The sequence below is a fragment of the Monodon monoceros genome, unplaced genomic scaffold, assembly GCF_005190385.1.
Source record: "Monodon monoceros isolate NGI ecotype Baffin Bay Population unplaced genomic scaffold, NGI_Narwhal_1 Super_Scaffold_7, whole genome shotgun sequence".
NCBI lineage: Eukaryota > Metazoa > Chordata > Mammalia > Artiodactyla > Monodontidae > Monodon > Monodon monoceros.
In genome coordinates, this window is record NW_021703784.1 from 52,406,133 (window position 1) to 52,430,383 (window position 24,251).

A 24,251-nucleotide genomic window follows, 5' to 3' on the forward strand; every position below is an offset into this window, starting at 1 on the left:
AGCCGGGCCGCGCCGCCTAGTCCTCGCCCCGCGGCCGCCGGCCGCCCCGGCCCTCCCTCCCCCGCGAGCTGCGCACCGCCAGCCGGCTGACCCAGCGGCCCGCGCCCGCGCCCTTGTCCGCCGACCCCGCGGCGGGCTCCAGGCTGCCGACAGCATGAGCGGCGGCGGCGACGTAGTGTGCACCGGCTGGCTGAGGAAATCGCCCCCCGAGAAGAAGTTGAGGCGCTATGTGAGTGCGGGCGGTAGCGGGTGCGGCCGCCGAGGGCGCGAGCGGGGGCCGAGGGGCTGGGGGCTCCGGGAGGGACGGCGCCGACGGGGAGGGCGGGCCCTGGGGAGTGGGGGGGGGGTGCGAGGAGCTGCCGGCGGGTCCCGCGGCTCGGGGCTGTGTGAGGCTCCTGCACACCTGTCACAGGTGCGCTGCGAGGGGCGGGGCGGGCTGGCGACCAGGTTGAGGCTGCGGCTTGTTCTCCGCGGGGCGGGCGCGGCGGCGGCGCCTCTCTAGCCAAACCCCCTTTAAAACTAAATCCAGTATTGAAGTTTGTATTAGATTGTTTTTGGACACCGAAAGAGTTGATTCCCGGGGCTGGGGGACCATACTAACGCCGAGCGGCTCCAGCCTGCGGGGCTGGGGGTAAAGGGGGGCGTAGGCTGTGGGGCCGCGCCGCCCGCCCCCCACAAAGGGCGAGGCGCCTCACACCCTTTCCCCCTTCCCTTTCTCTGACCGCCCCTCCCGGTGGCCGCCTGCTTCCTTCCAGTCCACAGCCTCTGCATCATGGGCAGCGTCAGCAGCATGTGCAGTCCTTGTATTAAGTGACTCATTTGTTTGTCCCCCTTCTTTCCCTTTATTCCGTGTGCCTCTCACATGCATCCCCCCACCCCACCCCCGATGGTGACACTGCAGTTTGGTCTGCTACAACTGGTCCGTGTTTTGTGTTGTGCAGTCCTTGGGGTCTGGGGTCGGGAGAGATCAAGGTTCTCAGTTGCCAGGTGGTGCTAACCGACAGTGTTTACTGTAATTGCTGGGACAGCCTCTCCTTTCTAAGTGAGAAGCTGGCAACATCCTGGGGAAGGTCGTACAGCCTGGTGTGAGCGGTGAAGAGGTCTGGCTTCCCCCCGCCCCCAACCAGAAGATGCCTTGCTTGGTGGGGTCAAAGTACAAGATGGTGCCAGTTTCTGAGAATTGGCTGAAATCAGTCCTGGGCTATTCGACTGAGTTTGGAAATGGAATTAAGATCGCTAAAAGATGTCCCGGTCTCCCATCCTCTTCTCTTTCCTTCCTATGAAATGCTCTTGTTAAACTGACTCTCGGTGCTGGACTCTCTGGGATCATTCCCACAGCATGGAAGCGAGCTGTTGCCTTCCAGCTGCAGTGCATCAAGGGAGCTCTGAATAGACCCTGCCCTCTGTCAGCTGCACCAGTGGCTGTCCATGGGGGGAGAGGCAAAAGCTTACCAGTTTCCTGTCTTGGCTCCCCAGATCAGAACCAAGGGACTTCTGGCCTCTGGATTGAGGAAGTGACATTCTGTTTTTCAAAGGAAGTGTGGTTGGGAGTGCAAGTGAGTGTGTATGTAAATGAAGTCAGGCTCTTATTTAGATCATTTGCTGGGGGGTGGGGGGAACCTCAGGATTTAGCACATGACTTTTTAAAGTGGACATAGATTTTAAATATAGTAGGGATGATACAATGAAGTGTTCATCTCAGTTTTAAAGCTCATTTTCAGAGACGTCCATGTAGCCAAAGAACTATAATTGTTAAGAAAGATTTTCTCCTCTTGAGGGCCATATCAGTTCATTAGGAAAGGTGACTTTTTATATTAGGTTAATATAAAACTATTAATGTTACTAATGCTATTACTGTTTTTACAACTATAAAGCAAAAACAAAAATCTTTGGCCCCAAAGAGCTTCTGAAGACTATCAATAAAAGTGTAATACCATTCCATACCACCTACTGGAATAAAGTATCCAGTAAAAATGTGACTCTTAATTGTCAAGTTAGAACACTACCCTAAACAACCTTGAAACTTTGTTTTGAAACAGTTTGCAAACAAGTTGACACTGTATCTACATTGACAGATGACTACTTCAACTCTATCACCCTCTTTATGATCCATTTCTTGGGTATTTTTGTTCCCAAGCAACTTTAGCTCAAAATAACCGGGTTCAGAGGCTGTGGGGTCAACCACCTTTTTCTCTCATTTGAAGTACTTGACAGCCTATAGTCATAAGATGACCTCAGCCTTTTCCCATCTCCCTCGCAGCTCAAGCCCATAAGACCAAACTAGTAACAGCTTTTCTTAGACTAGGGTGTGATGTGTTCCATTGGTATGAATGGAAGTCTCCCCTACTGTGGAAGTTCACTTCCCTTAGTTGAAACTGAGCTGGTTCGTGTAACCCTAAACTCTTGGGGAACAGTCTTCCCATACATCTTCTTTTCTTTGAGGGTTTTGAGAATTTCTCTTTTAAGTTAGAACCTCTGTCAGCTCCCTCTGTTCGTTAGAGGCCCAAGTTCACTAGAACCAAACTAGGAAATTTCCTAGCCCCATTGCTAAACACATACCCCCAAATTGCTGCTTATTCTGGTATATATAATAGCCATGTGGTATTATAGATTGATAAATCTTCATTATAAGAATGTATCAAGAATCTGAAACAAGGGGAAAAGAAGTTTATGAAATCTATTGCAACTATTTAAAAAAATTTTAAAAACCTACTTCTTTTTTATCAATAATTTGGGGAGGAGGTAGATGTAGGAGTAAAAATAAAGAAAGAAAGAAGCTATGGCAAATGTTACCAGGATTAGCTTTGGGGATTTCTTCATCGATGTCTTTTCCAATTTATTAATTATAAGAAAGTGTAAAAGGTCTGTTCAGGATTTGCTCTGTGCCCTGGAGGAATTACAAAAAAATGACCTCTGGAAAATGGTGAGTGTTGCCTCAGGGGCATCACTGTATGGTTGCAGTGGGAGGCTGGCAGAAGGAACAGCCCTCCCATCATGCTGCAATGTGCATGTATATATGTGTGCATGCCTGCATGTGCACAGGTGTGAACACACACATGTATACATGTATATAAAGCTGAAATCAGATCTTCTTGAGGAAAAAAGTACTTTATGACACACACTGCCCTGTAATTTTCTATTATTTTCACTGAGTTAAAAAATTTAGGGGAAAAGATTGGCAGCAGCACTGCCCCCTAGTGGCTAATTTGGAGAAAGTTGTGTGTTGATTCTAAAGAACAATGGAATTAAGGAAACTTTATTTGTTAAATAAGCTCATTTATTAAATATATGTGTCCCAGGCGCTGGATTAGATTCTGGGAGTAAAGGTTAATCCACCCCTTCAGCCTTAGCGGATGACACTGCCGCCTTCTTCACAAAGAAGATTGAAGCTATTAGGGAGTAGCTGTCAGCACATATTGTGACCAAATTTCCATATTTACCTGTATCCGCATGGTTCCTTATCTTTTTCTGACTTCTCAGAGTAGAAGTACTATTTCTAACTGTTTATCATTTTAATAGCCATCTGTTGAGCATTTACCTGTGCCAAGCACTATGCTTAGACCATTCATCTCTTAATTTAATCATTTCAGCCCTAAGAGAAAGGAAGCGACTTGCCCAACATCACCTAGCTTTGTCCCAAAGCCTGAGCTTTTTTTAAAATTTAACTTTATTTTCGGGTAATTGTAGTAGCTATGTAGTTGTAAAAATAGTGAAGAGATAACCCATGTACCCTTTACCCTGTTTCTCCTAATGGTAACTTCTTGCAAAATTATAGTACAATGTGATAATCAATATATTGACAGTGATACAGTCAAGATATAGGACATTTCCATCAGCACATGATCCCTTATGTTGCCCTTTTATGGTCACATCCTCTACCATCCCACACCCACCACATCCTTAACCTGTGATAATCACTAATCTCTTCTCCATTTTAATATATTATTATTATTTCAAGAGTGTTATATAAATCGATTCATACAATACATAACTTTTTGGGATTGGCTTTTTTCATCCAGCATATTTCTCTGGAGATTCATCCAAGTTCTTGTATGTATCACTTGTTCATTCTTTATTATTGCTGAGCAATGTTCCACAGTATGGATGTACTACAGTTCATTTGTTTAACTGTTTACCCATTGGTTTTAATTTACATTTCCCTATGGCCAATGGTGTTGAATATCTTTTCATATGATATTTGCCATCTGTATATTCTCTTTGGTCAAATGTCTCTCTTCAAGTCTTTAGTCCATTTTCTATTTGGATTGTTTGCTTTTTTTACTGTTGAGTTTTGAGGGTTTTCTGTATGCTCAAGATACCAGTCCTCATCAAATATGTAGTTTGCAAATATTTTCTCCCAGCCTGAAGCTTGTCTTTTCATCCACTTAACAAGGTCTTTCCAGAGCCAAAGGTTTTGATTTGGATAAAGTCCATTTTACCAATTTTACATTTTATGGGTTGTATTATTTTGGTCAAATGTAAGAACTCTTTGCCTAGCCCAGTCGCAGAGATTTTCTCCGTATTTTTCCTCCAAAATATTTTATGGTTTTATATTTTTCATTTAAGTCCATGATCTGTTTTAAGTTAATTTTTGTATAAGATGTGAAACTTAGATTGAGATTTTATTTTATTCATTAGTAGTAGTAGTAGTAGTAGTACTTGGCAATGGATGCCTGATTGCTCCAACACCATTTGTTGACCAGGCTGTGCTGTCTTCACTGAATTGCTTTTGCACCTTTGTCATAAAGCAGTTGGGCAATTTGTGTGGGCCTATTTCTGGGTTCTCTGTAGTGATCCGTCATCCCATGTGTCTATCCCTCTGCAATACCACATACTCTTGATAACTCTAGCTTTCTGATGAATCGTCAAATCTAGTAGACTGATTCCTCCGCTTTATTCTTGATCAGATTATTCTTAAATTTTTCTGAAAGGTAAATTTGAAAAGTCAGCACATCATTAGAAAATTTGAGCAATATTAAAGTATAAATAAAAATTACCTGTAATCCCATTATCCTTGACTTTTTCTTTAAACTTGTCTTCTCAACAGAGAATGTGAATGTAACAAATATAATTTAGTTCAGTAATTTATCAAGCAGCCATTATGTGCCAAGCACTCAAATTCTGGGACTACAAAGAAGAAAAAGAAAGGGTTCTTTGAGAGGTGGCCCTAACTAGAAGTAAGCCACGAGAAGAAAGCTTTCCAGCCAGAGAGACCACTGACAGTGGAGGCCAGGTGGCAAGGGCCCGAAGAGTGTGTGCAGGACACTAAAAACAGTTTGGTGTTGCTGGACCGTCAGCAGGATGATGGAAGTAGTGGGCTATGAGACTGGAGAGGTAGGCAAGAGAGAACATACAGGCTGGTAAGAAGAGCGGACAAGTTAAAATGGTCAACAGTGCATGAAAAGGTGCACAGCATCAGCAGTCATTAGGGAAATGCAAATCAAAACCATAATGAGTTATCACTTCACACCTGTTAGAATGGCTGTCCTCAAAAAGACAAGAGATAACAAGTGTTGGCAAGGATATAGAGAAAAAGGAACCCTTGTTGCACTGTTGGTAGGAATGCAAATTGTTGCAGCCCCTATGGAAAACAGTGTGGAGGGTCCTCAAAAAACTAAAAATAGAACTGTCACATGATCCAACAATTCCACTTCTGAGTATATATCCAAAGGAAGTGAAAATAGGGTATTGAAGAAATATCTACACCACAGTGTTCGTTGCAGCATCATTCACACTAGCCAAGATATGGAAACAACCCAAGTGTCTATGAATGGATGAATGGCTAAAGAAGATGTGAAAGAAAAAATACATATGTACACACACATATGCATACATACATACACACACAATGAAATAATATTCAGCCATGAGAGAGAAGGAAATTCTGCCATTTGCAGCAACCTGAATGGACCCTGAGGGCATTATGCTGAGTGAGATAAGTCAGAGAAAGACAAATATTGCATGATATCACTTACATGGGGAATCTAAAAAAAGCCAAACTTAAAGAAATAGTAGAATGGTGGCTACCAGAGGCTAGGGGGTGGGAAAATTGAAGAGATGTTAATCAAAGGGTACAAACTTCCAATTAGAAGATGAATAACTTCTAGAGATCTAATGCACAGCATTGTAATTTTAGTTACTGTATTGTACGCTTGAAAATTGCTAAAAGAGTAGATCTTAAATGTTCTCATCACAAAAGAGAATTACGTGATGTGAATGGGGGTATTAGCTAAAGCTACAGTGATAATGATACGAATGTATATGAATGTAGCAAATCGACCTGTTGTACACCTTAAACTTACACAGTGTTATATGTCAATTATTTCTCAATAAAGCTGGAGGGAAAAAAAGAACAGGCGAGAAGGAGGTCTTCAGAAACTAGAGTGAATTGAAGATTTGTTTCTAGACCATCCTAAGCAGCCAGGGCTTTATATCAACATATTATTTGAGTATTTAAACAAATGCTCTTTCTGGTCCCAATTCCTGGGACAGATAGCCATATGGAAATTCCTTTTAGCAGCTTTCTGCTCTGTGGTCCTAATCACTGGATTGATTCTTCGATTGTGTCCACAACATCAAAGAGACTGCTCTGTTCCAGGGCCAGTCTCCTGAGTGTCTTGTCACTAGCATTGGGTCAGAATTTCTCATTTGGAAGCAACCCTTATGTCTATCAGCAGACGAATGGATAAATAAAATATGGATGTACATGCAATGGAATATTGTTCATCCTTAAAAAAGAAGGAAATTTTTATACATGGACTTACTACAAAATGGATGAACCTCCGTGACATTATGCTAAGTAAAGTAAGCCAATCACAGAAAGAAAAATATTGTGTGATTCCACTTCAGTGAAGTACCTAGAGGAATCAAATTCATAGAGACTTGCCAGGAACTGGGAGGAGGGAAGAACAGGGAGCTGTTGTTTAATGGGTACAGAGTTTCGGTTTTGCAAGACAAAAAGTTCTTGAGATGGATGTTGGTGATGGTAGCACAGCAATGTGAATATTTAATGCCACTGAACGCTACACTTTAAAATGGTTAAGATGGTAGATTTTATGTTATATGTATTTTTCCACATGTTAAAAAGAAGCAATGCCTCATCTGTTAGTACTTGGCCCTGCGGATACTTTAGTGCAAGAGAAAAGACAGGATGGAATCGCCGCAGCCTTGAATGATAATGGAATGTACAGCTACCCCTCCCCCGGCTTTATGCTTGCTTCTTTTTATTTATCTACCAGTTGTCAAAACAGTGCGTGGATTCCTCAGTAGCTTTCAAAGTGATCAGTTAAGGTATTTGGGGGGAACATCATGAGCTCACACATTTATACACATTTACGTGTTCGAACCTGTTCTGGTTGTCGTCCTTATTGATGCTCAGACTGTACTCTTTAGCCAGCGGGAGGCTCTTCAAGTTGGCCTCCGAGTCCTTTTGACATAACCTTACTAGTAGGTTTGCTATCTGATACGACAAGATGTTCCAGGCCTATCTTGTACGTTTCTGATCCATGCTTTGAATTAACCATTTCCTCCAAGAGTTCTTTTCTTTTCTTAAAAATGGTATCTAGAAACCACATGGGCTTTAAGGGGTGCTCATTGCTTTTGGGTTGGTCACACACACTCAGTTTCAAATATTATCAGGATTTCATCACAGTGGCTTCATCTATCCCTTTTACTGTTTCTTTGCTCAAATATCTTAAAGCAAATTCTAGACATGTACATAAGTCTTACAAGCATGTGTGTGAAAACAAAGAAAGAAAAAAATGCAAAAAAAAAGACAAGAAAGAAAAAAAAAGTCTGTGAAAATACTGTACCTTTTGTTCACATTTCCCCTGGTTAGACATTTATGTTACTTCTAATTATTCACATTTCTGCTTGAAAGGTGCAACATCCTCTGAGAGCTTCACCCCAGCTGATAAGCCCACAGGATTTAGATATCATTAACTATCACCGCAGTACACTTGGAAGATTTTCTTGGATGGGCAATCGTATCTTTCCTTAGCCTGCCTTGGAAAAACGTACCGGTTGGAGGTTTGCTGGCTTGCAAGAGCAAGGGAAAGGGCTAAGGCTTATCAGTAGAGAGGTTAACATTCTTGTGAGGACTACAGGAATGAATCTGTTGTTTTGATCTTTTGATATAATTTTCTAGAGGCAAAAATGGGTGTAGTCTAGATAGGCGTATAATTTTTTTTTGCATACCAACAGAGGCTACAATATGTTGAGTTTAATTCCCATTAGAAGCCTAAAGATACTATCATTGATGAATAGTGAGTCTACGGAGTACATGATATTCCCCTCTGAGTTTACAATCTTGTTGGGGAAGCAGCTTGAATTATAACGGCAGACAATATAAATGGCAAAGACCAGTGCTGTAGGAGCCCGGGAGAGATTGGTCTAGTGTGGTCCGTGATCCCAGTGTCCCAAGACCTATGTTTAGATTTTACTCGCTGGGGAATCTGCCATTTTACCTTTCTGCACCCATTTTCTCCTGCATTCTTAGCACTTAGTTCACGTGTCACCTTGTGGCAGCCTTTCCTGCCCTGTCTTCCCCATCAAAATGAGTTATCCTTCTCCATGCTCCTGTCATTATGCCTTAGTACCATTGACTAACTTGATTTATGCTGTGCTTCCCCCAGAATGGTAGCTTCTGGACTGCACCATGTCATTTGTTCATCCTTGTAGCCCTGGTTCCTAAAACCTAGTTATTGGTTGACTAGGACTTAATATGCTTTTAAGTCTGAACAGATATTTCTTTAAGATTGGTTACATTTCTTTGGAGAAGAAAGAGCTTGAGCTGGAATTGGATTGAAAGTGTGATTTTTTTTTTCTTTTAGCAGCAGGTTTCGGAAACTTTGATGGGATAGGCTATTAAAATTGAATTTTGGGGTAATATTTAAATTTCACTCTTATAAAAAAGTTATTGTAAATCAGAATATTATCAAAAAGCAAATAGCACCATTAATAAAAAGCACCTGTAATACTCCTACTACAGCATATACATTGTTAACATTTTACTGTATTTCCTAGTCTCTTCTGTGTCTACAGTGTGCTTTGTATACTTTATAAAATCAGAGTGAGACTGTACCACCTTTTGTATGCTTTAAGTTATATAGTATTAAAAATATTTCCCTGTGTCACAGTCTTCTAAGACGTGGCTTTTAATGGTTGCTTAAGCATAATGTGACATAACACAGAGCTTCTCAAGTATGTGTAATATAAGGACACTTTAAACAAACATTTTTACATGTTCTTGATGTTGAATTAAATTATCTTTATTATTATGTTTATTTATTATGTTTCCCAAATGTCTATATTATTATTATGTTTCCCAAATGTCTATAAACAAAAACTATGAGGTATAAATGTATACTTATAGCCCTTCTACAATTATAAAACCGAAACAAATTTTCAAATTAACTTCAGAGCCAATATAATTCACATTAACAACACTGGATATTTTGCTGAAACTAAATTGCTGCTTAAAGTGTAGATATGGCCCTTATTCTTTTTTTTTTTTTTTTTTGGCCGCATTGGGTCCTTGTGGGCTTTCTCTAGTTGCGGTAAGAGGGGGCTGCTCTTCATTGCGGTGAGCAGGCTTCTCATTGCGGTGGCTTCTCTTGTTGCAGAGCACAGACTCTGGGTGCGTGGGCTTCAGTAGTTGTGGGACACAGGCTCAGTAGTTGTGGCTCGTGGGCTCTAGAGTGCAGGCTCAGTAGTTGTGGCACACGGGCTTAGTTGCTCCGTGGCATGTGGGATCTTCCCAGACCAGGGATTGAACCTATGTCCCCTGCGTTGGCAGGCAGATTCTTAACCACTGCTCCACCAGGGAAATCCCGGCCCTTATTTTTATGGAAGCTTCTGTTCTGTGTGCCATGCTTTTCTTTGTTTGACCTATAGTGAAACTTTGGTTCGTATAGCAAGCCATTTGGCTTTTAATTGGTATGACCGCATTATTTATATGCAGTCACCTCTGTCCTTCTTTCTCATTAGTCATTAGCCTATGAAATTTAGAGAACTTAATACTTAGCATCAATTAGATTATAAATGCAAATGCTGGTAATCAAGAAGCATCTTTCACTTGTAAGATGATCATTCACATGATTGAGACTATATTTACATATTTTAAGATCACCCTTGAGATAAAAATTCAATATTGAAAAATATTTTGAAGTGGATTTGCAGATTCCTGGGGATGACATGTCTTTGGGCCCCATTTGAAAAATCCTGGTGTGACTGTAAAATGCATGGGCTCTGAGGTGGGCTCTTGGTTGGAATCCAAACTGAGCCTTCCCTGTGCTCTGTGGGTTTGAGCAAGTTTCTTAATCTTTCAGAGCTTTCATTGCCTAATCTGTGAAGTGTAGATAATGGTAACTTTAATCAATTAATTGAATAATTTTAACTCAGAGGTGTGCAGACATGAATGCTTTTTTCCCCTCTAGTCAGAATTCCCCACTGTGCTTTGTCAAAATCTTCCTTTCCTCTAGGGGACAGATCCCTTGATGGTACCTGGGGCAGAGTCCACAGACTTCTGGTCACTCTGGGTTATTGCAAGGGCACCATTGTAACATTTCACTATTATCTAATTGAAAGCTTTTCCTACTGCTATTGCTGACCAGACTTGTGGCTCTGGGGGTGTGACGTGGGAAAAGGTAGATCTGTTTTACCTTTCCGCTCCTTTTCCCTGTTCCTCACCTCAGAGAGTTTGGGGCCGGGAGGACAGTCCGTCTGGGGTATTTCTTCCCTGCTCCCTTCTAGGTCCCAGAGGTTGGTGTGTAGGGATGGGCAAGAGGGAGAGGGACAGGGGTAAGTGTCTCTTACCTGGCTGCTCTTGGGTCCTCCTTGATGACGTTTACTGGTTGCCTGACCAGCACTGCCTGTGTGCCCGCCCCATGATTGTGAGTTCCTTAGAGGATAGGCTTTCTCACCGTGTGCTCTCCAGACCTGGAGAGGAAACTGCTATTATGTTCTTTCGACCTCTTTTAGGCCAACCCCTCCCCTTCTTGTTACCCCACAGCTGGGGCCCACTTGACTAATGGACAGCCCTCTTGCGTGGGGACCTGGCAAGAGGGCTTAAGGCCATCAATCTCCGTGGGACTTATTTTTTTGTTTTTTTTTTTTTTTGCGGTACGCGGGCCTCTCACTGTTGTGGCCTCTCCCGTTGCGGAGCACAGGCTCCGGACGCGCAGGCTCAGCGGCCATGGCTCACAGGCCCAGCCGCTCCGCGGCATGTGGGATCTTCCCGGAGCGGGGCACGAACCGGTGTCCCCTGCATTGGCAGGCGGACTCTCAACCACTGCGCCACCAGGGAAGCCCTCCGTGGGACTTCTTGACCGAGGGGACTCATGTCCATGCCAAACAGTGGGGGAGCAGCGCTGCTGCCCCTTCTTACCCCACTTCTCCTTCCCCTGTCCAGAATGGTCCAGGGCAGATGTGTAATTCAGCTGCCTGAGCAGATATTCACCAAGCATTACGATTTTTAAAAATTCTTGTCCCAATTCTTTTTTTGTGGCACTCCTGAACTCAGTAACTGATTGATTTAGAGGAGCCCACTGTGGGGGTAGGGAGAGTACCACCCGAAAATACAGCACGACCCACTAGGTCAAAGGATCCAGGGTTCCCCCTCCCCATCTCTACTCTTCTTTTGTGGGCTGTGGAGGGGGAGGGGCAGTGCAAGGGCACAAATGGGGGCTGGGTTAAAAGGATTCATGCTACAGCTTCTTAATACATCCTTGAATTAGCCCAGCCTCAGTTACTGACTGCTGTCTACTTTGTGGGAAGCTCACCTCCTCTCTATTTTTAGCTATGGGTTCTATTTGCCAATCTTGTGCAACTGGAACTTTATAAATGGCTGTGGTATTAAATATGATAATGCCAGGCACATTGTAAGCACTCTATAAACGGTAACTGTTACAGTTATTGAAGTGCCAAGTTTATTTGACTCTTCTCTTGTTAGACATTTAGGTAGTTTACTCTTTTCCACTATTTTAAATAATGCTGTGATGATCTTTATAGCAAAGACTTTTATCCTTAGGACAAATTGCTATAAATGGAATTTCTAATTCAAAGAGTGCCGTTATTTGCATGGTTTTTGTTACATCGTACCAAACTGCCTCTCAGAAAGGATAGAATTTTGCTTTCCCTGATTCTTCTTTGATCCCTGATTCTTCTTTGATAATAGATAGTATAATTTTTGAAAATACTTGATAATTTGACCACTGAAAAAGTAGTTCCTGATTTTAATTTGGACTTATTTGATTGCTACTGGTTTGAATACATTTTCATATATTAAAGACTCGTATTTTTTTAACAAGTTGCTTGTTCAGATGATGGGTGCTTTTTGATATAAATAGGAAGATTGAGTAGTTTTAGGTATGAAAAAAAAGGGAGCTTGGAATAACTTGAGCAGGGAATCTCCAACAGTAGGGAGGGAAAAAAATGACCACATCTGACCAGACGTGTACGCAGGCCTCTCGCTGTTGTGGCCTCTCCCGTTGTGGAGCACAGGCTCCGGACGCGCAGGCTCAGCGGCCATGGCTCACGGGCCCAGCCACTCCGCGGCATGTGGGATCTTTCCGGACCGGGGCACGAACCCGTGTCCCCTGCATTGGCAGGCGGACTCTCAACCACTGTGCCACCAGGGAAGCCCGTTCCTCTTATTTATCAGTTGCCTTCTGAGACCTTTTAGCTCCGATTCCATAGATTTCCCCCGTGCAGGCTTCTCATCTTAATTTGGTTTCAAGGCCTACCTCAGATGTCATCTGCTTTGCGCCACTTCCTGGTTTCCTCCTGAAGGACATGTGTCTTCCCACATCATTCCACCATACCTCCATAGAGCTCTTAGGATGATGCTGTTTGTGTTTTTAGATCTCTCCCCTTAATTACATGGGCTCCTCAAAGGCAGCGATTTTTCTTTTTTTGTTTGGCACAAAGGCACTCAAGCAGGAAGTAAGGTGATGAGTAAGAATCATCCTTTTTCTCTGGTAGCTCACAGTTTATCAAAGAAAATGGACATCTAAACTTACTGAATATAATGGAGAGTGTTCTGCTATGCTAGAGGTTGTGGATAACGTTACAGGGGAGTGGAATAGAGGAATTTCACTTAAAGTGGGGTAGTTTCAGAGAAAGCTACGGTGAGAATGACAGTGGAGCTGGGCTTTGAAGAATGAGTAGGAGTTCATCAAACAGATGGGAGAAGAACATTTCAAGTAACGAGAACAGCTTATCAAGGGTCTAAAGATACAGGCACATGAATGTCGAGCGAAAGTATATGGATGGGGAAGGATTAAGAATGAGGTTCAAGTGGCCCCCTCTGTTCTCCCCAAGACCCCATCTTCATTACCTTTACTCACCATGATCCCTTTGCTTTGTCTGGAATATCTCCCCCTGTCTCCTCGGACCCTATCAATCATTCTGCAAAGTTACTGAATACTTATTATACACCATGCACCAAAGAAAATAGACAGAAATGGGTTCATGGACAACTTTGAATAGCATCATGGGAATGTTAGCCCCATGCTGAAAATCTACACAAGAGAGTGGTGTCTTACCCAGATACTTTTTGGACTGCTAAGATTCCAAATAACTAAAACATTTTCTATTATAGCAACTGTAGATAAAATAGATATTCTTAGCAATCAAAAGAGTATTATAATTTCTTTAGTTCCCCATGATAACAGTTTCTCTCAAACCAGGCTTAGGCAATCAAAGAAAATATAGTTTCATATCTTTTTATATAACTGATCTTCTTTTCTGTCAGTTCACATCTGTTGTTCCAGTTTCTTTTCCTTCATGATAAATCTTTGGACATGATAAGGCATGCCCAAAACATAGTGGCATAAAACAACCACTTTATTTAGCTCACAGATAGTGTGGGTCAAAAATTCAGACAGGGCATGGCAGGGACTTGTTTCTTCTCCCAGATGTCTGGGACCTCAGCTGAGAAGACTTGAACGGCACAGCAGCCCTCACTGCTGGGAACTGGAATCGTCTGAAAGTGTCTTCACTCACATAACTGTCAACAGGGTTGGGATGACTCAAAGGCTCCATTCAGCTGGGGCTGTTGACCAAGAGTGGCTGGAAGCGGCCTCTACATGCAGCCTGGGCTTCCTCCCAACATGGCAGCCTCTAAGTAATCAGACTTCTTACAGGGTGGCTCGGGGCTCCAAGAGTGAGGGTCTTAGTGGCCAAGGGGGCAACTACATGGCCTTTTTAGTGACCTCATCTTAGAAGTCACACAGTGTTACTTTTGCCATATCTAGTGGTCAGAGGAGTCTCAGGCCCACGCAGATTCAAGGAAAGGGAACATAGATGCCCAACTTCTTGGCAGATGGAATGTCAAAGAATTTGTGGCCGTGTTTTAAAACTGCCATAATTTATAAGATTTTAATTTTTCAGCATAAACAATCTCCTTTGAATCTTTGCAAAGTTCAACTTCCTAATCAGAGCCCTTTGAGTAAACGCTTCGTTCGTCAGAGTTCTGCCCACTTCCCTTTCTAAACCCCCAAATCTTATTCCATCAGGGCAGGGATTTTGTTTGCGTCACTTATCTCCAGGTCCTCACCTACCCAGAACAGTGTCTGGCAAATAGTTGATGCTTAATACCTGTTACTGACTGCTTCATGAGAATGCTTACTATGTCTTTGTGTGAGTTAGAGAGAAGAGGATGTCTGTGTGGCCGTGTCCTCTGCTTCATTGTCTAGTTTGGAATGTATCCTGGAGTTGTCTGTTGAGTTGTAACTAGTCCTGTCTGTCCTTTGGGAGTGATGTGCAGGAACCCACTATGGAGGTTGTGGTGCTAGACATTTGTCTCAAAGTCCCTGTGCACTGAGACCTCTTTGCTCCAACCACAGACCTCTGCTGGTCCACCAGTCTCTTAGCAACTTCTAGATGCACTGAGTGCCAGGCAGGCTTTAGGGAGAGAGCACTGCTGCCCCAAGCTCATCCTTCTGGCTGTCTCCTGCTGCTACATCCGAGCCCTTGCTCCCATACATATATTGACACAGAGCTGAAGATTGAACTCCAGTAGCCTGAAGGCCACCCCCATGTTCTGTATGGGAAATGGGAGTCTCAGGATTTCTGCAGTTCCATTGCTCCCTAAGTTGAACTGGTTTTGGTGACAAGAAGGAATGTGTATGTGGGGAGGGGGTGTGTGAATGAGGACTGTGTCTTTGTTTACCAGTTCTACTCCCTTCCTTCCCCATAAGGCCAGAGCGAGTGGCTTCTCTTTTACTTCCCCTTCTATGGCTGGGGCTTCTCCTATATCACATCCTCCTTTCCAACTCAAACTTAGCTGCAAATAAGGAGGCACTTTATAGATAGAGCACGTGACGAGAAACTGCTCTGTCAACAAGGGAACACAAATTAGGAAACATTTCAAAAATATTCTAACAGTTACTCTCCATTACATTGAGGCACAGGTAAAATGACCTTAACTAGTTATGGACCAGCCGCCTTCCACCAGACCACATCTTCACAACACCAGTACCATAATGGGAGCCTGGAGAGTCTGTTTGAGGAAGGTTGTGAGTGCATTGTCAGGACTCTTAAGTGCTGCCCGGTCCTTGTTGCTGACTTTAAAAAGTGAATCCTTGAGTGTCAATTTTCTCTTCAGCAAAATGGGGATATGCTACCCGTCTTCTGATTGGCAGCTACTACAAGTTCAGCATGATTGTTAAATGAATGCTTAGATGATTTCCATGGAAACCAGTTTCCCATCTCATTCTTCCTGAAGTTTCCTAACACTGTTTCCAAAAGACCTGGGGTGCTTTAGAAAGCATAGATGCCAGCCTGCTCTGGTCTAAATGAATCAGAACCTCTGAGGGATGGGGCCCAGGGATTTGTGTTAAAAAGTTAATTCATGTGACTTTGTGCACCCCCTGATTAAAAACCTCTGCCAAAAAAAGACTAGAGATACAATATTGTAGTGTTCTGGGGGCAAGTCTTTTTATGAGACTGTCTATGGCTTCTGTTTAAGTTGGACTTGACCAGGTGAGAAATCACTTATTTTCAGCTTGCTGTTGGGGGCTCCAAAGTGTTAGCCTTGCCAAGCCTGGTTTCTATTCCAAATCCTTTGTAAACCAAGGGGACAGAGGCAAAGTGCCTCCTTATTTGCATGAGTGTCCCTATCAGGGTTTTCTATTAACTGGACTTATGGTTGGCGAGCTTTGAGCCAGTAAGTGCTATGCTCTTTTGTTACTGCACTTGGTGTGCCTGGTGTTAATGTAAACTGTCTAAAGCTGCCTGATTCTAAACGGATACATTTGTGTGATGGTGGATACAAAGGGATCTATATTATCCTGAAGAGAACAAAGCAGTATTATCTTTTCCTTGTAGGAAGTTATTGTGCAACAAATGCCTAAAATGTCTCCTGGGTACAAGGACCTCTGCTAGGCACAGTGAGGGATAAGCATTATAATGAGGACTCATATGAAGCTGATAATATTGGTAACCCGTGGGGATTTGGGTGGGAGGGATGGTCAAAGGGGCTTCAACTTTATAATGTCTCAATTCTTTTCTTTTTTACTTTATTAAGATATAATTCACATACCATAAAATTTGCCATCTTACAGTGTACAATTCAGTGTTTTGAGTATAATTCACACAGCTGTACATCACCACTGCCTAATTCCAGAACAATCCCCCCCCAAAAGGAAACTCCGTACCCGTCAAGTAGCCATTCTCCATTCCCTTCTCCATTCCCTTCTCCATTCCCTTCTCCCCAAAGCTCATGGCAACCACCCTTGCTTTCTGCCTCTATGGATTGGCCCGTTGTGGATATTCCATATAAATGGAATCACACACTACGTGACCTTTTATGTCCACCTTCTTTCACTGACCATAATGATCTCCAGGTTCACCCATGCTGTAGCATTTACGTACTTCATTCCTTTTTGTCTGAATGATATTCCATTGTGTGAATATATCACATTTTGTTTAACAAGTTTAATGTGATTGTTAAAATGAATGCTTGGGTGATTTGTGTGGAAACCAGTTTCCCATCCCATTCTTTCTAAAGGACCCAGGGGAATTGTTAGGTCATATGGTAACTCTGTGTTTAACTTTTTAAGGAGCTGCCAAATGGTTTGTCTCAACTTTTTTATAAAAAGAATATATTCATACTATTTTTGTAGTTATGAACCAATTATTAAATTCCTTTAAAAACAGAACAGAAAGCATTACAGAGGATGCAAAGAAGAGCGTATATCCAGTTCTGATTGTATTCTCTGGAATTCACCAAGTTCTGTTGCTTCTTAATTTTTGATAAAGTCACAGAATCAGAACAGTAGAAGAGCTACTTCCCTTCTATCAGAGTCTCTAAAAGAAGAGATGGAAAAGAACGTGGCCTCATTCTTCACGTCAGTCTCAAATGTTTCCCCCACATGTGATCTTCCCTGTTCATGTCAGAGCATCTTGACTGAAACTCTTCCCTAGCACTTAACACATTGTGCCAAGGAGCAAGTCATGTGTATATATATACACCTCTCTCCTAGATGACAAGATCCTAGAGAGCAAAGAGAGACGAAGCCTTGGGCTCCTATTTGTACCACCTGTAGAGCATATGCTTGATATATGCCCATTAAATATTGACTTGAATTATATTAACATCCTTAGACTTTTCAACTTGATATTAAGAGGAAAATTCTTTTCTGACCAAGATCCCTAGTTCACTTCTCTGTTATGTGGAGTTTCTCATTCTTCTGTTTCTACCCAAAGAAATATGGTTTAAGGCAAGATAAGAGTTAACTTTTTTTTTTTTTAACAAAGCAACAGTAAGCAGGACTAGTTGTGGGAGTAGGATTATTGTGTTACTTATTATGAAGCTATGTTCTCCAAGCATGTCCACAGCTGTGAGGTCAGAAGGTTGGTAGAGAGCATTTGAGTGAAGATGAGAGAAATTATTTTCTAAGAATATATTGTGAGCCATATACACACACATATATACATACATACACATATATAGGTATATATAGAAAAATGTACATGGATATTCCTATTCACAAATAGATTTGTCTGTTCATATGTCTATGGGATACTGTTCTGAGCACTTCTTGTTTGTTATCTCATTTAATCTTCACAGCAGCCCTAAGAGATAGGCACTTTTATTTTCTCTATTTTTGGGTAAGGAACTGAGGAATAGGGAATTTAGGAAATTTGCTGTTTTCTCCATTAGAAAAGAAAGGAAACAGAGTTTTGACCCCAAGTAATCTGGCCTCTCTATATAGAATAAGCACATGTTTTTGTGGGACAAATCTGAGTTTGGATCCTGGCTCTACTGTTTAATAAGAATATGACCTTGGATAAGTTATCTAATCTCTCTGAGCCTCCTTTCTACAAGGGGTAGTTGGCATATTGGGAGTAAAGTTCTTCATTCCACTTTAATTCCCTCTGCTACTTCCTTGTGGGTATGTCTTTGGTAACATTACACAACGTGACAATGGCAGGATATGAGAGTGATGGCAGATTTCAACTGAAATTTTTTTGAGTTTTGTTTTGTAACAAGTAAGCTATTCAGCATGTCCGTTTCTGGCCATGATGACAACATCGCTTTCTAAACTCACTGAGAGACCACTGTTACTATGGACTTAATTCTGACCCGGTGGGAAATATCTTGGTAATAATGAACTTTGTGAGAGCTTGGGAATGTGATGGTCAATTTAGTTTGCTATCAGTGAAGAGAGAATATTGTACCCCAGACTTTAGGAATGCATATTTTAGAAAGTGTGTATCTAAAAATCTTGACCAATGCTAGTACATCTAGAGAAGATGACCAGGGGACTGTGTGGGATCCATGTCAAAAACGGAGTAGTCGAAGACTCAGGGCCCTTTTGGTGTGAGGAAAAGAAGAGGAAGTAGATTTCTTTTCTTCTAGCTGTGAGCTTTCTTGTGCTTCAGTGTTTCAGTCAATGATTTCTGTATCTTCTTCCTATTTTCCATGGAAATGATTGAATTCCCTACATGACCTACTGACTTTTCTGGAATCCTATTTCTAAAGTCAGATCAAAGTTATATTAAGTGTATTTTTTGAAAAACATTAGAGAATCTGTGAAGCACAAAACTGTCACTGTAAGTAGAAGGATCATGGCTCATAACCACTGGTTTTGATCTCATAACCATGGATCCTATTGGAATTCCTTGTTATTAGTAGACGCAAATAAAACAAATGTTTTCTGCTCCCAGCTCTATAGGGACTTTATTAAAATTGGAGGAATAGTATTTTCCGGTGCTTTGAGCTGTTAGAAAAATAGGCTTTATTATGGCTAAGTCTGCAAACTGAATGCAAAAAGGGATGATTGGGTTAATTTCTATGCATGGTGACTTAGCTTTGTGTAGGGGCTGTGCAATACACAGAGACTAACAATTGTTCTTGGAAGGTCCATTAGGCCTAAAAATATAAGTCTCCCTGTTGTTAATTGTGCTAGGGAAAAAAAAAAAGCATAACTCGAGTGTTCCCTTTTGTGGATCCAGGAAAGCTTTGTTTTGGAATATGGAGGCCCCAGCAGAAGAGAGCTAAGGCAATGTAGGCTTTTACTGAGCGCCTGCAGGATGCCTCTCACTGGGGATGTAAACGATATGGTTCTTGGCCTTCAGGAGCCTGGATTAGAAGGAAATTGATCAATCAGTCAATCACTAATTGAGATCCACTGAGAAACGTGCTGTGAGAGAACAGAGAAGGGTACAATTAATTGAGTGAAAATGATCAGAGAAGGCTTCAGTGAGGTGTTATATGCACTAGGTCTTAAAGGACCTGTGAAAGTTGGACTGAAAGTGGGGAAGAAAGGTATTTCAGCCAGAGAGAAGACCGTGTGAAACTGGCCTCCCGACATGCTGGAATGATTGGAATGGAGCTGATAGGAGAGAGGAGTGGTGGGATTTACAAGGTAGATGGGGCCAAGTTATAATGACTCTTGAGTGTTATGTTAGGGAATTAGGGCTTTCATTCTCTGGGGACCCTGGGAACTGTGAAGGTGTGTGCGTAGGTTTTCATAGCCTGACCTCACATGTGTGATACAACAACCTTTGGTTTTATGATCAAATAATTTGGGAAACATTCCATACTATATTTCTCTTTTTTTGGAGACTCTGTGTATGTAACCACGTTGAAGGCTCTGAAATGATAAGATAAACCCATTTGACTTGTTTACGCATGGTCCAATGTGTTCAAACGTGGGATCCCTTTCATTTATTTTACCTTGTATCATGTTTGGGACATGTGATATAGGTAAAGGAGGAGGAGGAAGGACAGGTTTCTAGGAAAATAGAAGAACCTCGCTCACCAATCTCTCAATATTGGGGGTGGGGGGAGGGAAGGGGAGCCATTTCTTAAACCTAAAGAGAGCCCTGCACTGGGCGTGAGGAAGTCTTGGTTCTTTTTCTGGCTTTGCTGTTAGGTATGCTGTGTGCCTTTGACCAGTTCACTGTTTTGAAACTCATCCTCCAGACACAGATGGTACTGCCTGACCACAAATAATTGGACACTCTATTAAGCAGTGTACATGCATTAGCTCATTAAATCCTCAAATCAAACCTCGAGTTAGAGTCCCATTTCAAAGATAAGAAAACTGAAGAATTAAGAGACAAAGGAACGATTCAAAGTCACTGTTTAGTAAATGAGGGTTCCTGGGTGGGTGGGGGATGAAACATTTTCAGTGGAAGAAACAGTTTAAAGGCACAGAAGCGAAAAGGGGTAGGCAGTCATCAAGGAACCACACACTGTGTATAATAATCTGCTGTGTAGCCCGCTTGGAAGAGTGGTGGGAGACAAGAATAGAAAAGGTAGGTTTAGGTCAGGTGGTAGAGGGCCTTTGAATGCCATGTCTTATTTGCATTTTTTTATCATCCCGATTTTCAAATGAGGTCTTAGAAATGTTATCATTCAGTGTTCCTTGAGTCTAAGATGGTATATATTTAAACATACACTATTATTTTATGTATTTTATTTTATGAAAAAAAATGCCTTACTGAAAGAGCACTCTTAGACTTACTTGGACGTGGATTTATAGTGTGTCACTCTCTTGCATACACCAAAAGGAAAATAAAAGTGAAATATATTCGTAAAGGATGCCTAACACTTCCTGATATTCAGTTCCAGCTTTGATTCACTTTTTGACTCATTATCCATATTTTGCTACCTGATAATTGTCCTCTATGTTATCAAGGGCACTGACAGTACATTTCTTAAAAACGTTTTAGCATTTGTTCTCCCAAGTCACTGAGACATAGTCTGCGATTTTCAGTGCTGACACTTTCTTGATCTTACCAGAAGATCTTAACAAAAAGTCTTCTCACAACTACTGAGGTTCATATTTCTCCATGAAATGGACCTTGAATTATTTGTTCAGGATTGCACTGGTCCAGTCACACCACCAGAAACGACAACCGAGTACACTCTTGTTGACAGCCATGTCCTGGATGCAGCTTGACTGTAAAAAACATTCTGATTTTGATGTCAAAATGTTCCAGAAAAGAAAAGAGAAGGATTTTAGAATTAACAAAATATGGTAGCTTATTGAAGGTTAAACAGTGGTAGAAGCTGCAGAACCAGTATTCAGAAATAAGAAATATGCATCCTGGAGCCAGACTGCTTAGGTTCCAGGCCCAGACCCTCCACTTATAAGCTCTGTGACGTTGGGCACGTTTCTTCACCTCTCTGAATCTGTTTCCTCATCTGTAAAATTGAGATAGTAATACCTGCCTTACCTGCAGAAGAGTAACTGCAAAGTAAGTGCCTGGTCCTTATTAAGCACTCTCTGTGTACTGTCTTCTATTAGTAACATTTTTGACAGGAGGAATTAACATGTATAGAGCATTTCAGTATGTCTTCAGTGCTTAATCTTTGGCTTGTTTGATAGGAGAAAGTTGAGACTCAGAGAGATCAACTTCTTCACAGCCTCACTGCTAGTCAGTGGCAGACCTGAAACTTGGGACTTCTGGTTTTGTTCAGTGCTCTTCCCATTGTTCTCATTGTCTCTCCTCCTACGGATACAGGGCTGTGGATCGTGCTTTGTAGTGCTAGCCTGCGGTCAGAGTGAATAGTGGTCTCAGAAAAAATATCCACTGTTGTCCCCGCCCTTGCAGCCTTGGAGGAGTTATCATCTTTGGTTGCCAGATAGGTGTGTTCATAGTTTAGATATGTCCAGACATGGTAGGGCATCAGAATAATTCTGTCCCCAGTACTGTCTAAGATCAGGCCTGCTTTGTGTTCTCGTGGGTCACTAGCTTTCTGAAATGAGGTTAAGGCACAGGTATTATTCACCTGGTGTGACTGTCTACTCATGTTAGAAATATAGCAGGGAAGTTGTGTCTGGCATTCCAGACCAAGACTTGGACCCTGTGACCTGAAAGTTGGGACATATCAGGGCCTCTCTCCTCCCTGAAGAGGCCACTGTAGCTTGCTCCTTGTCAAGCATGTCTCAGGGCTCCGATGTCACCTGTCACCAGGCATGCCTAGTTGACTGTTTATCAGTGTTTCTGCTGACCTTTGTCTAAGCAGAGAGAAAGGGAAAGAGAGAAGAAGTCAAGACAAAAGTCCCTAGAAAAAGCAAGATGCATAGAAGAATATCTTCTCTCCTGTTCCTTACCCCCAGGCTCAGCTCTTCCAAGGATAAGCTTTTCCAGAACAAGCGGATCCCATTGCTCTCTTTCCTTTCCTCTGCAGCCCTGGGGCACGGGTTATAATTAATTATCTGGGAACCACCTCTTTCTCCATTTGTTGCATTTGGCTCTTTAGTGTCCCTTTTTTTTTTTTTTTTTAAACCAGGACACAAGGTCATTAGACTGCACTTAGTTGCCTGACATAGCGATGGAACATACAGGTTAACACAGATACCAGGGCTCACCTGAGGCCCTGAAAGGAACCTTTCTCAGCAGCAACAGATGAGAGCTAACATATGGACATTTGAGTCTAGAACACATATTTCATTTCAGAAACAAAAAGCTATGCAAAGATAAGAAATAAACAAGAAACCTTGGCTTTGCTGGTCAAAGCCAAGCCCAGAGACAAGGTAGTCCTGATCTGGTCCTAGAGCACATAGCATTTCTCTCTAAGTTGCCTTCCTTAGCGGAATCTCTCAGAAACCTGCATGCTTATAGCCAGATGCTTTTCTAGGAAGGTGGAGGCTGTCCTGGACGAATGATTATATTTAGCTCAACTTGATGTCATGTGTGGCTGTGGCTACGAGCCTGCTTTTCGGAGTCAGATCCACCTGCTTTGAATCCTGGTTCTTCTACCCAATAGCTGTGTATCTCAGGCAAATGTGCTTAACCTGTTAAGCCTCACTTTCCACATCTACAAAATGGCGAGGGAACAATGCCTATCCCAGGACCGTTGTCTTAAGAAATTGTATAATGTAAGGTCAGTATGAGTCATTTAGCTTAGTCTCTGACATGTAGTAAAAGCATCCAAAGAAACTACTTGATAGCGCCTGTACTCCTCCCAAATTCAGTCTCATACCACACCACCCCATCGTTCACTACCATTCAGCCACAGCGGCCTCTCTTTTTTCTCTGAAAGAGCCAAGGTCTCCCCCACCTCAGAGCCTTTGCACTTGCTTTTCCCTCTGCCTGGACTATCTCACCCTCCCTCACCCTCTCCCACACCTCTGGCTCCTTCTCATCATCCTGGTGTGAGCTAGTATCTTCAAGGAGCACAGCCAGCTGGTTAAGAGCATGGACTCTGGATTCAAATCCTGGCTCTGCCACCGAGTGACTCCATGACCTTGGGCAACTTACTTCTCTGTATCCCAATATCTTCAACTGTAGAATGGAGTAATAATACCTATTTCATGAGGTTGTTGTGAGGAGGAAGTGAATTACTATATGTAAAGCACTTAGAATAGTGCTTGGCATGTAGTTAAGCTATGTAGAAGTGATTGCTGTTATTATAAAATGTCATTTCCTCAGAGAAACCTTCCTTGACCAGTTTATCTAGAGTTTCCTCCAGACCACTGTAATGATTTATTGTGATTACTGACATATTTGGGTATATTTTTGCCATCTTACTTTATTCTACTTTCTCTCCCCCTCCCTTCCATCGGATTCATCTGGTTTCCTTCATTTCTCTTTGTCTTCCTCCCATGGTTTGGAATACACACATCCTATTTCTTTTATTTTAATGATTTTCCTTGCATTTTTTTATACAAGTTCCTTACTTAATGTCTAAAGTAAAACATCTCCCTCCTCCTTAGAATTCAAGATCCTTAGAAAGTTCTCTAATTCTGCTTACTGCCTTCATTTTCATGTTTAGTGTTGTCTGTTTT

The 24,251-nt window shown here is 42.1% G+C and overlaps 1 protein-coding gene across 1 annotated transcript in view; it reads left to right on the forward strand.

Moving 5' to 3' along the window:
- The first annotated feature begins 83 nt into the window (after positions 1-83).
- Positions 84-24,251, forward strand: part of GAB2 (GRB2 associated binding protein 2) — a 172,387-nt gene continuing 148,219 nt past the window's right edge. The window contains exon 1 of the mRNA XM_029207340.1: positions 84-229. Coding sequence (XP_029063173.1) covers positions 155-229 — 75 coding nt within the window. The 5' untranslated portion in view covers positions 84-154. The remainder of the gene's footprint in view (positions 230-24,251) is intronic.